The sequence below is a fragment of the Peromyscus maniculatus genome, chromosome 10 (genome assembly GCF_049852395.1).
Source record: "Peromyscus maniculatus bairdii isolate BWxNUB_F1_BW_parent chromosome 10, HU_Pman_BW_mat_3.1, whole genome shotgun sequence".
Lineage (NCBI taxonomy): Eukaryota > Metazoa > Chordata > Mammalia > Rodentia > Cricetidae > Peromyscus > Peromyscus maniculatus.
In genome coordinates this window covers 1,547,011-1,559,646 of record NC_134861.1, presented here as the reverse complement: position 1 = coordinate 1,559,646, position 12,636 = coordinate 1,547,011, and the positions used below count along the sequence as shown (strand labels likewise).

The 12,636-nt window shown below is 51.1% G+C and overlaps 1 protein-coding gene across 3 annotated transcripts in view; it reads left to right on the top strand.

Moving 5' to 3' along the window:
- Positions 1-12,636, top strand: part of Evc2 (EvC ciliary complex subunit 2) — a 94,937-nt gene that overhangs the window by 5,014 nt on the left and 77,287 nt on the right. For 2 of the 3 annotated variants that reach the window (XM_006985610.4, XM_076545685.1), the window contains exons 2-5: positions 2,683-2,751; positions 4,688-4,874; positions 8,034-8,143; positions 8,805-8,858. In XM_006985610.4, the coding sequence (XP_006985672.2) occupies positions 2,683-2,751; positions 4,688-4,874; positions 8,034-8,143; positions 8,805-8,858 (420 nt within the window). Of the gene's footprint in view, positions 1-2,682; positions 2,752-4,687; positions 4,875-7,832; positions 7,916-8,033; positions 8,144-8,804; positions 8,859-12,636 lie in introns of those variants that run through there. The other variant, XM_042285909.2, reaches the window with a different exon arrangement.

The following is a 12,636-nucleotide window of genomic DNA, read 5'->3' as shown; positions in this document are numbered from 1 at the left end:
GGGTCACTGAATGCACAGTACTGTGCTAACTGCTCTCTGTACGCTGTCCAGTTTAATTCTTCAAAGCATGACCCAGAAGGTGTGATTTGCTCTCTCTCTAGATGAGGAAACTCAAGTCATGGGGACTGCAAGGAGCATGCTCAATAGACCTGATACTCCCGAGCTTTTGCTCACATATGGGCTTAGTCCCATAGGGAAGTGCTTTGTGGGCCTGAGCATAAGGGCGTGGGACTAAGTGGGCATCTGTCCTTCCTGTTGCTCATACTTGGGTACATTGGCTGCTAGGTCCACATGGCTGTTGAAATGTTACATGCAAACTGTGCTTAAGGGCTCCTGTCACCGGACAGTGGTGGCTGGGACAGCTCTGTTCAGCTCATTCCTTCGGTGCAAAGTTCCTTTGGTGAAAGAGGGGCATGAGAAGAAAGTGTGGCATTGATGTCGGAGCCGGGTGTTCAAGTCAGCCATTCATTAAGGATGCCCAGGAGAGGCCGGGCGGTGGTGGCGCACGCCTTTAATCCCAGCACTCGGGAGGCAGAGGCAGGCGGATCTCTGTGAGTTCGAGGCCAGCCTGGTCTACCAAGTGAGTTCCAGGAAAGGCGCAAAGCTACACAGAGAAACCCTGTCTCGAAAAACCAAAAAAAAAAAAAAAAAAAAAGGATGCCCAGGAGAGCTTGGATCCGTCCCTGTTGCTTGGATCATGAGTCATGAGAATGAGACATACCAAGACCTGTCCCCATTCTGGAGAGACCTAAATTTTCTCAGCTGGAGAGAGAGAGAGTAGCGGGTAGTAGATATTTGGTGTAGGCTGTTGGGGTTGTGGATACACACAAAGCAGGCAGCATGGATGGGGCCTGATGTGGCAGGCACTGTCCACGGGTGCCAGGAAGGTGTTTGAGGAGCCGCTAGATGGGCAGAGGCCCACGTGGAATTCAGAGTGGAGAGGAGCTTTCTGGTGAGGCTTTGCTGTTCTGAGTAAGTGGGCAGCATGGGTGGGTTTGGTTTCAGGTTGTCCAAGGACTATGTTCTGGTGTAGAAATGGCTTTATGACTATAGTTAACAGAACAAAGGGAAGTCCTAAACCAAGGCGGTTTCCAAATACATGACTGGGAACATCTGACTGGCAGGTTATAGCAAAAGGGGGGATTCATGTGCCGTCTGATGACATTTTTAGCTTTGGGGTTGGTGAAAGTTAGAGATCTGCTAGGTTAATTCATTCCAGAAGATTTTACCTGGTAGTCATAGGATGTTAGGCCAGACAGAGGTGGGAGAATGAATGGCTAGTAAGGGGGCTAATGATTGCCCCAGACCATTTGGGTCTGTACCTGTACTATTCCAACTCTCCACAACCAGGGACCTGCAGATGGATCAGTCAGCTTTGTAGAATCCTTGGCAGAGGCTGGCTTTTTTTTCCCCCTGGGAACTTCAGTGCTGTGTGGCACTGGAGAGTGAATGTACAGGTAGGGAAGGATGTCCTGATGAAGGTCTAGATAGAAAGGGACAAGATAATGGGAACTGAAGGAAAGGCCATCCATGTTCTAAAGTGGCAAAGAACTTATCTGAGTTGTGTTGCCTCCCAACTTTTGATTTTGGCTCCCCAAGTCATCCCTAAGAAGACTCCATCCCAGCATCCCCTCTGTCTCATCTGGGAGCTCATCACAGCCCAGTCTATACCTGGGCCCCAGTCCAAAACCACATTGAAGCTTTCAGAGACTCATTGTAGCATCTTACACTGGCTCCTCTTGATAAGTCACCTAGACCCAGGCCTTTTGTTACAGTAAGCACAAAAGGACTCAGACACCCACCTCCTGGCAGCTACCAGAACTAGACCCTGCCTTGGAGGCACCCAGCTCTGGTACATGCCGGCCTGCTCCAGTACATAGCAACCAATGAGCAGAGGATATGAGTGTGGCATGTGTCAGGATCACTACCAGGCACAGAGGACTTATAAGGTCTGAGGTGAGTTCCTGGTTACCCTGGTCTAGGATCCCAAAGTGGATGGAAGAGAAGTTCAGTGTTAGGTCTGCTCAGATCATCACTGGTGTGTGTGGCACAGGGACCTGGCACACTGAAGGGATCCATCCAGTATTGCTATATGACATCACCACCACCACCACCACCACCACCACCACCACCACCACCACCACCACCACCACCACCACCACCACCACCACCACCACCACCACATGGTGGGAAGAACTGGAACCTTCTAGGGCCCAGTGGAGTACGTGGGTTCAACTGGACTCAGCTGGGACCAGATTTCTCCCCTCATTTCTCCTGAGCAAGCTTCCAGGAAGTTTTGAAATGGTCAGTTTTTAGAGAGGGATTTGAGGCTCGGAGAGGTTGAGTGACCTGTCCAAGGATACACAGAGAATGAATGGTTATACTTAGAACACAGCTCTATGGACTCCATATCCTGGGTTTTATCTTCCAGTCTGATAACCAGCTGGGTCTAGCCCAGACCAGGAATGAGCTGTGATTCACATTGTGACTCCTCCTTCCTTGGAGGCTTGGATTCGTGATCCTTTAATACTCTCTCAATGGAGTATTCAAGTTCCTGAAAACTAGGATCAGCAGAAATAATCCCCATAGCGTCCTTTAGAGAGTTTTCATCTTACATTTACATCAGACACTTGGAATATAAAAATTTTCTCACTTTCTAATGAGTTTTGTGTTTTATTGTAGCACAGAGATATTTCGAGAGAAGCCCAAAGTCCCTCTGAGAATGGAGTGATATTTCAGAAATGCTCACTGGTAAGTTTCCAGGGGAGATAATAATATTTTCCCCAAATCTCATGAAGTCATCATGCATTTAGGAACTAGCAAAGAGTGGGTCTGTGTGTTCACTCTGAGACCCCGGCAATGGAGAAAACAAGAGATCTGAGCTCATGTGGCCTCCCTAGGTTTGCTGGGGCTATTTCGTTATAAGTCATTGTTAGTAAAAACCTAGTGGTCACTTAGAGAAAGGGTGAAAGTGTCTTGTGTTTATCCCACGTGAACTTGATGGTTTTAAACATTTGAGTATGGGCCAGCAAGATGGCTGGCTCAGCAGGTAAGGGTACTTGATGTCCAGCCTGACAACCTAAGTTTGACATCTGGAACCCCCAAGGTGAAAGGAGAGAACCGACTCCTGCAAGTTGTCCTCTGGTGTGCACATGTGCACTGAGAAAAGTGTGTATTCCCCTTAATTAAAGAAAAAAGTAAAAAAAAAAAAAAAAAAAAAAAAAAAAAAGGTCTTAATTTGTCTAATGCTCTGTAGCTGTTTGACCTTCTCAGCAGCATGGGGTGGTGGCCATTACCATCCTTGTGTTGGGCTCCCGGCATCAATCCCTTCGCTTCAGTGATTGCTGGAAGGCCTCACAGGACCCAGAAGGACAGCGCTCACATTTACAGTTCATTACTGTGGAAGGTGGAGAGCAGAGAGAGAAAAATGAGGTGAATGTGGCAGAGGCAGGGAGGGAGCAAGCCCCAGAGGAGCAGGAGTGAGCTCTCCGGTGTGTAGGGGTCTCACCCAGCAGAGTTTGCAGAGAGATCCCGTTCTCCAGCACCTGGGCAGGGACATCCTGGCCCAGCTGTGGCATCAGGATTATCCTCAGGTCTCTCCTGTAGGCATGGAGCTTCTGTAACAGAATACTTGAGACTGTCAACTATAAAGAGAGAAGATTTTTTTCCTCCCCACAACTCTGACTATTCCAGTCTGTGACTGGTTAGTTCCCTTGCTCTGGCCTGTTAGTGTGTCACATGTCAGGAGAGGCCCGGTCACCTCATGGTGGCCAGAAAGTGAACAAAGGAAGAAGAGAGAGACACTCTGGTCCTGAAATCCCCCCTTACAGGCCTTGTCTGCTAGTGATCTACAACCTCCCATCAGGCTGTGCAGCTAAAGTTGTTAGTGCTCCCCACCCCTCCTCCTTCTTTGAGTGTTTGTGTGCCTTTGTGGTGTGTGTGTGTGTGTAGGTGTAGGTGTTTGCACATGCATGTAGGCCAGGGGCGGATGTTAGGGGCCATTGTTAATCACCCTCCACCTTCTCTGTTGAGGGAACCCCTCTCACTTGAACCGGAGCTCACCAGGGCAGCTGGTCTAGCTAACCAGCTTGCTCCAGGGATCTGTTTTTTTCTCGGCATCTTACATGGGTTCTGAGGATTCGGACCCTGGTCCTCACACTTGTACATCTAGCGTGTGACTCACTGAGCCATCTCCCCGGCCCAGGTGATGCAACTGTCTCACAGTGCTGTGACCTGGGGGCCAGGCCTTTAATGCGCAGGCCTTTGGGGGAAGGCTCCAGATTCAAACACAGCATGGCACACTTATGGTGAGGCAGAGCCTGGGTGGAGAAGACCAGCCAGGAAGAGGGGACCAGCTGGAAGGCAAATGGCCCTCCGAGATCTGACTGTGAGGTCAGGGCTGCATCTCCGGTGACTCCGGCAGAGCTGTTATTCCCTCTTTTTTGGAACAGTGGACGTCACAGTGACCCCATCCTGAGATTTCTCTGTGGGAATCAGTTGACTGCGTCTCAGGGCCCTGGTTTCTCTGAATCTGCCCCTAAGCCACAGCTTGACCACCCCTCCCCCTAACCCTCACATCAGGTGGAGCCTGGGAGAGTCGGGGAGCCTCAGAAGCTCAGGCTTGTGGGTCATCACGGGAAGCCAGGCAGACAGGGCTCTGTCCTCACTCACTCTCCTCCTGCCCTAGGTGTCTGGGCAGAGCGAACCACAGACCATGCATGTGCAGTTGTCAGTGAACAACACCAAGACACCCACGTCAGCCAACCTTTCGGACCTGCTTGTGCTGGATGAGATCACTAGCCTCACGTTAAAGGAGTCGCCGGGCAATAAGACTCAGGACGGACTCCAGACTTTCAGAAAGAGGTTTCTGCAAGGTAACCACAGACCCTCCAGGCCACTGTGGGAGATGTGTCAGAATGCCTTCCTGTGTTTTCTGAGGAAGGGCCACAGCGGAGCTGGCTTACCGTGGCAAGCTGGGAGCCCCCGAAACTCCCAGAGTCTGCCACTAAAACCGTGGGTTTCCTGCTTGCTTTAGACCGAGGTGGGGTTGGGGAAGAAGTGCCAGGGGTTGTTTTTAAATGATAGTCTTAGTTTTATTTTAATCCGCTTCAGCTGGATATAGTGGTAGAGGTGTGAACTATAGTGAACCAATGCTGCACATGTAGTTTATAGTGACCCCTCACCCTGTTGACCAGAATTATTGCTGGTCAGGAAGATGGACAGATATTTTTGAGTTGTTCTAGACAAAGATAAAGGTGGGTTGTTGTCAGTCTCAGAGGCGTGATCGTGAAATATGTAGACACGGCCCTCATGTGTAAGCATGTTGCTCATTGATGTGGTACTCTATTTCCAACTGAACCTGAGCTCAGTACCTTATAAAGGAGAAAGGTTCATTTTGGCTCATAGTTCTAGAAGGTTCAGGCCCCGTTGATTTGGGTGACTTAACATGACAGCCATGTGTGATGACATAGAACAGTTTACCTTACTGTGGTGTGGGACTGACAGAAAGAAGGCAGCCAATGGAGTCCCGTGATCCCTTCTGAGGCTATGTCTACCCTGATGCCTGGAAGATTTGAACAGTTCACACCTCCACACCCTCCACCACCCTCACCCCCGCCAATGGTGCCACAGACCTGGGAACAGACCTTCAACACATGGGCCTTTGGGGACAATCCAGAGCCAACGTGCAGCTGATACTGTGGACTGCTGGCTTCCACAAGCCCCTCCTCAAGTGAGCTGTCCCCGTTCAACTGAGCCCATTCCTGAGTTCTGTTGTGACGATAACTTCAGAGCCATCCTTTCTCCCAGGAGGTTGGAGACACCTTTCTTGTTGGTAAACAGCTCACGGTCCAATGAAGAGACTAAAGCTGGAGTGGGTGGGAGCTTGTTTAAGGCCATGGGCAGCAGCCATACTGAAATGGAAGCAGGCAGCCTGAGTCACATCAGCCTGGGGGTGGGGGTGAGGGACCTGCTCTCCCCTGCAGCCCTTCATCCGCCCGCAGCCACTTCTGTGGTGGGGTGCGCACTGCTCAGCATGGCTCTCCTTACCCTTGGGCCTGGATGAGCCCTCAGAATCTTCACGTAGTGCTGTTGACAGGAACTGGTGGAGCAGCCCACAACTGGTGACTTGTTTGGTGGCCCTGGTTTAAATGAGGTTCTACATTTTTTTTTATATCTGAGCGAAGCCACCCCCACGGCTCTTCCTGCAATGATACAGAAACAAATCTCTTGATTGATTCTTAGGGTGGTGTTCAGAGAATGGCACACGGGCTGTGACAGAGCAGACAGACTAAGATTCAGTCCGGCCTGGCCGCTTGACTGAATGGCTTCTAGAAAGTCCCTGAAGCAACCTGGGCTTTAGAGATCCCTCGCATCTTGGTGCCTCAGAGCATGCTATAGTGGGATGAGTGAGGTCATGTGACACAGTCCTTGGCCTAGTCAGGGCCTGGTGTCACCCTTCCGTTCCCTTTCAAGTCCTTCCCAGCTGTGGGTCTCACTGCCTACCCCTCTGTTTCTAGTTCCTTCTATGGCTCTCACTCCTCTTGGATCATGTCCGTTCCATCCCTGTTCCTCAGACAATCCCGAGAGGTCCCTTTGTTCTGCTCAGTACACACACATCTCTCTTCCCTGAGGAGTGGCCTTAGTGTTGTTTTTCCCAGGAAGCCCTACCTGGTTCCCAGCTCCAAGTCCTCTATCCCCCTCCAAGTGCCCACAGGGACCCAGCTCTTGAATAGGCCCGCCCAAGTGATGCTTCACCCTAACTACTCACTAAATTCTGCTCCACCACACAGGGCACACTTCTCCTTGCCTGCACCAAGCACGGTGCCACCCACTGGGTGAGGTCAAGGTCGTAGTGAGGTTGGGAGGCATGAACACATCCCAGCCGGGCCTGTGGGAAGTTGCCTGGTTAGGTGGACACCATGTCATCTTTTGATTCTTGGTCCTGACATACACAGGTGTTCGCTCTGTCCAGGAAGCTGACTTTCCTGAGGACACAGTTCAAGTCACCTGTTCCTGAGCCTACCACACTGGCACACAACACTGGCTCTCAAGTCAGGAGACAGGCAACCCCACACCCAATGAATGATTCTGAAGTTCAAATGGCCAATCAGACTCTAGTTTCCTGCCTCTCTGTCCCCAGACCTCATTATCATCATCATCATCATCATCATCATCATCATCATCATCAACATCATCATCATTTGCCCCCTCTTTATTAAAAAAAATAGATGTAAGATGGAGGGCTGAGAGCTGAGTGGTTTTTATTTACCGCCTGGCTGATCCAATCCCCACAATCACTGTGTCTCGTGCATGCTGCAGACGAGAACAGATTTAACAAGTTAAACCTCAGCTCCCTCTTGGGGGTCCGTGCAGGGATGCTCTGGGTGTGAGAACTATGGTCTGGGGAGGTGGCTGTGGATGCCTTCCCCTCCCCACCACCTTAACTTTTGTCCTCGTAAGAAAGCAAAGTGGACGCGGTGATGTTTCTAGGCAACCTGATTCCCAGGCTCCACGCTCATCTCCTCTGCTTTCTACACAGTGGTCTTGCTGTCTCTTAAGTTAGCCTAGCCTATCAGCTCTGTCTCACCCACCTGCTGGACTGGACCCCTGCAGGAGCTGAGGGTCCTGCTTTCTGTGTGCAGAGCTCCTGTGAGAACTCAGATGAGTTTGCTGCAGAGGGATAAAGGGGTCAGAGAGACCAGCCCTGTCTGCAGCAGGGTGTGTCTGCATGTGGCTGGGGACTTGGAGCAAATTCTAACTTACTCTCCCCCCTGGACTACTCCCAGAATCCCCTGGGGTGAATGCAACACTCCCAGAATCCCCTGGGGTGAATGCAACACTCCCAGAATCCCCTGGAGTGAATGAAATCAGATGCTTCTTGCAGAGGGCCTGGATGGGTGAACCCCTGTGGCAGGTACAGGGTTGCAGGGGTCAGGGGTGTGGCTAGGCCAGGTGTGGGGGCTATTTAGGGGTGTGGCCTGGTGTGAGGAGGCAAGTCCCCTTCTTGATCTATACTCGTTCTCTCTGAGCAGTGGGAGAGTGCTACTCTGTCAGCTACATGGCCTCGCTGGACCCCGCAGCTCTTGGGACTGGAGAGAGCCTGGACCTTCCAGCCCTGCTCATCTTTCAGAGCTCCTCGAAGGTAACCCTGTCACCCTCACTTAGGATCTGCCACTGCCCTGCATGGGTGCTTGGGAATACTGACCCTAAGGGCAGAGGAGCAATCCTTTCTTCCTCTCTCCCCTTCCTTCTTTCCTTTCTTTCTTTCTATCCTCCCTCCCTCCCTTCCCTCCCTCCCTCCCTCCGTCCCTTCCTTTCTTATGTCTCCTTTGCGGGCTTCCCTTCTCTAGGTGATGTCATCTGCCGACAAAGGCAGCATCCTTGTTAAAAGCCTCCTCCCCCTCCCTTCTCGTCCATGTTCCACATTAATTAGTCTCTTCTCCAGCAGCCTTTGAGTTCAACATGGCTCCCATTTCACAGATGAGACAGCTGAGGCATATGGAAATGAAAACCTTGCCTAAGTTTAGACAGGCAACCCTGCCCCATGCAGTTCACCACAGAGAGCTGTGTCCCTTCTTAGCCCTCGGGACATGGGGTTCAGGTTCCCACAGTCTCCAGTAGGAGCTGGAGGCGCAGTCTCACTGTTTCCTGAAGAGTTTTTAGGAGTTGGACAAACCCTGCCTTACCCAGCAGCCAGGGGCCAGTTCCCACTGAATTCAGGTGTGTGGGTTGGACATAGTGCCAGATGTTCCCCGTGGGTCAGACCCCATGTGGCTGAAACACTTCTTTTCTCTCTTTCCCAGAACAGAACCCAGGTAAAAGCCCGCTTTACCATCACGGTGGAAGAAAAGATAACGGTAAGATGGTGTTCAGATCCATCCTGTCCTCATGCCCACCTAGGTCCATGCTGCTGTGTCGCCACTGTGTGGCCTGACCTCGGAGCCAGGGGGAGGTGCTGGCCATGGGCCTTGGCAACCCTGATATGCATGGTCTTAGGGCCTGTGGGTCCCGAGACTGGTTCTCTTGGTGACCTTCTGTGATGGTTGATCCTGAGTGCCAACCTGATGGGACTTAGAGTCGCCATGGAAACGCAGTCGGTTTCTGTTGCTGCAGTAAAACAGTGTGGCCAAGGTAGCATATGGAAGGAAGACTTCATTTGGGTTTACTGTTCGAGAGGGATGAGAGCCCATCACGGCAGGAAGGCATGGCTGCAGAGCCAGGAAGCTGAAAGATGATGTCTTCAACCACAGACACAAAGCAAAGAGAGACAGGCTATGAACTCTCAAAGCTCACCCCCACTGTGTGCTTCCTCCAAGAAGGCCATACCTCCTACAGGTTCCATAACATCCCCCAAACAGCGCCATAGACTGGGGACCAAATCTGAAAAACATGAACCTGTGAGGAAATTTCTCATTCACGATACCATGGAAACAAATCTCTGCGCATGTCTGTGAGGAAGTTTCTAGATTAGGTTAACTGAGGTGAAAAAAAATCCATTTTAAATGTGGGCACCATCCCATGGGCTGGGATACAGAACAGAATACAAAGGAGGAAGTTACTGAACACCAGTATTCACCCCTCTCTGCTTCCTGACTGTGGATGGAATGTGACCGTCCATCTCATGCTCCTGAGGCCATACCTTCCCCACCATGATGGACTGTATCCTGAACTGTGAGTCAAAATAAACTGTTCCTTAAGTTTCTCATCAGGTGTTTGGTCACAGAAACAAGAAACGTAAGCAATTACCCTCTCCACCCGAGCAGGATGTGCCAGCCACTGCCTGGCAGGCTGAAACACCACTGTCCACCCGTGCTGCTGGTCACGTGGAGCAGGTCTGTCTTTGGACTGCCAGCTCCTGAATAATGACACAGAGTCTTTTTATTAATAATGAAAGCTTGGCCTTAGCTTAGGCTTGTTCCTGACTCGCTCTTAAAACTTAAATTAACCCATTTATATTAATCTACGTTTTGCCACGTGGCTTGTTACCTCTGCTCAGTACCACTTGTCCCACTTCCTCCGTGTCTGGCCGGTGAATCCCTGCTTCTCTGATTCTTTCCCTGAGTTCCTCTCTCTCCCTGGAAGTTCTGCCCATCCTCTCCTGCCTAGCTATGGGCCACTCAGCTCTTTATTAAGCCAATCAGAAGGTGCCTTAGGCAGGTGAGGTAAGCAGAGATATCTTCATACGGTGTGATCAAATGTCCCGCAACAGTCATCACATTCTTTCCTCAAGGTTGCCCACCCGGCCCAGATGCTGGGGACAGTTTGTCTTCCCAGATTGTACTTGAACACTGTCTTTCTGCTTCTGCTATTCACCAGGAGTCTGTTTCCCTTTTTGTTTGGCAGTTAGGTTCTTCCTAGCACACATACATTCTCCTACATCTAATAAGCGTGACTCACTCTGTGGGTTAGTCAGCCTTCTCCAGGAGAGGGGGAGGGGAAGGAGGAGTGAGTCCACCATATGTACTGGCTCACATGACAGTGGAAGTTGAGAAGTCCCTGCATACCAGCCATGTGGCGTAGTCCAAGTTGGAAGTCCTTGGGCCTGAGGTACGGATGATGTGATTCATCTGGACATGGAAGTCTGAGGACCTAGTGCCCATTGGCATGTGGCCTACAGTCTTAGGCAGAGGAGTCTTGCATTCTGTGGTCCATGCACCAGGCAAGAGGAATGTGTCCCTGCACTAGGAGACAGACAAACACATTCATCTTGCTCCTAGATTGGTTCTATTCTGGTCCAGCCGACTGGGTAGCACCTGTGCATACTCACATGGGGTGAATCTGGATGTTGTCCAAGTGCACCCGTAGGTAGGGTTGGTCTGGGATACCTGTCTGCGTTCACGTTCTGGGTATATATTTTTTTTCTTGGTCTGTTTGGGCTCATCTGCTGATCTTCACAAATGCACCCAAAGCCAGGATTTCTCCTGCTGTTCCTTAACCCCATCAAAGCTGACTCTTGAATGTGACCAAACCATACAGCGACACTCCATACTCCCTCTGCATCTCAGGGGCCAGATCTGAGCAGCTCACAATTCCTCAATCCTGCCATCTTTGACACAGGTGTAGGAGAGAGATTCCATTATTAAATCACTTTCATTTCACAGGTGGGCAAACCAAGTTCTAGTAGTTTGCCCAAGATCCTATGGCTAGAATGGCGTGGTCTCTGAGGACACCCCTAGGCTTGGTGACCCCAGAGGCTAACGGTTGTTCTCATGGCTGACTGAACTAGTGAAAGGCCACTTGGTTGTCAACTTGTCAGGATCCAGGATCACTTAAAAGACACACTAGTGGGCATGTCTGTGAGGTCATCCCCAGAGAGGTGTGACTGAGGAGGAAAGACCCACCCTGAACACAGCTGGAGAAAGCAAGCTGCACAGCAGAGTTCATCCCTCTCTGCTTCCGACTGGATGTGATGTGACCAGCTGCCTCGAGCGCCTGCTGCGTCTTCCCTGCCTTGACCGACCGGCCGACCGGAGCCTGGAGGATACCCTTCCTCCCTTGCGTTGTTGCTTTCAGGGGTTTTGTTGTCGCAAGAAGAGTGACTTACACAGCCACGCAGCCAAGTTAGCAAAGGAGAAGGATGAAAGACGGGAGGTCTGGAGAAAGTCCCCAGTGACCTTCAGGTCCTCTCCCCAGCAATGAGCCCTAGGAGCATCTGTGAACGTTTTTTTAGGGGCTGAACGTCACACAGCTACCTTCTGCCTGGCTCACACCAATTTCTGACTCCAAGAGGAGGCAGATGTTCAGCCGAGAGACCACACTGTTTGCACCACATGCTAAGTGAGTGGTGGGCTCCCTCCCAGATGCTGGCCAAGGACCAAGCTCACAGGCTGGCCTCTAGAGAACAGCAGGAAACGAAGCCAGGCTTGTTCACTCCTGCTTGCGGGTCTAGCCGATGGTAGTATGGCCTTTGATCCCAGGTGGCAAGTCCCACAGCTATATGGTGAGACTCAGTACATCTTAGGGGCCATGGCACCGCACAGAGAGATGGAAAGAGAGTGGGTCTGGCTTTTAGCAAGACTGAAGCCCAGTGAGACAGTCAAAAATGTAGATAACCGTTTTCTTTGTTGTTCTGAGAGCTCCCAAAGGAAGTAACCCCATCTGGTTCATTCTGTGTTCCTCTTCCTCCCTCACCTGGTAGGTGACAATCATTCAGCAAATATCCCTTGATTGAGCTGATTGCCACCAATGATAATTGCCAGGCAGCTGAGGAAGTGGCTGGTGGCCTCATGATTGTGATGGGGAACGTTCTCTTAATGGATGTGCCCCGCTTCCAAGGCCCAGCCCTCCCACAAGGATGGAGAGGGCCTTTCTCCAGAGCTCAGGCTACTCCTCACCTGCACACTGCCTTTGGGGAAGAAGGAAGACGTGCCTGTGTAGGATGCAGGCTGTCCCCACCAGGTACCCTGCGGGACCGGGGCTAGGATCTCTGTGCAGTGGCGACAAGAGGCGTGTGAGCGTGAGGTTCCATAGTGTTGTGAGTGTAGCAGGCTCTAAGACCACATGACCCGATTTGAATCTCAACCGTGTGTGACCTTCAGCATTTTCTAGCCTATCTGGGCCTGGGATGTAAAATGAGAGCCATGTCATGGCATCTATCCAGGCAAACGGGTGAGTCTGCGTGGAGCACCGTGTTTC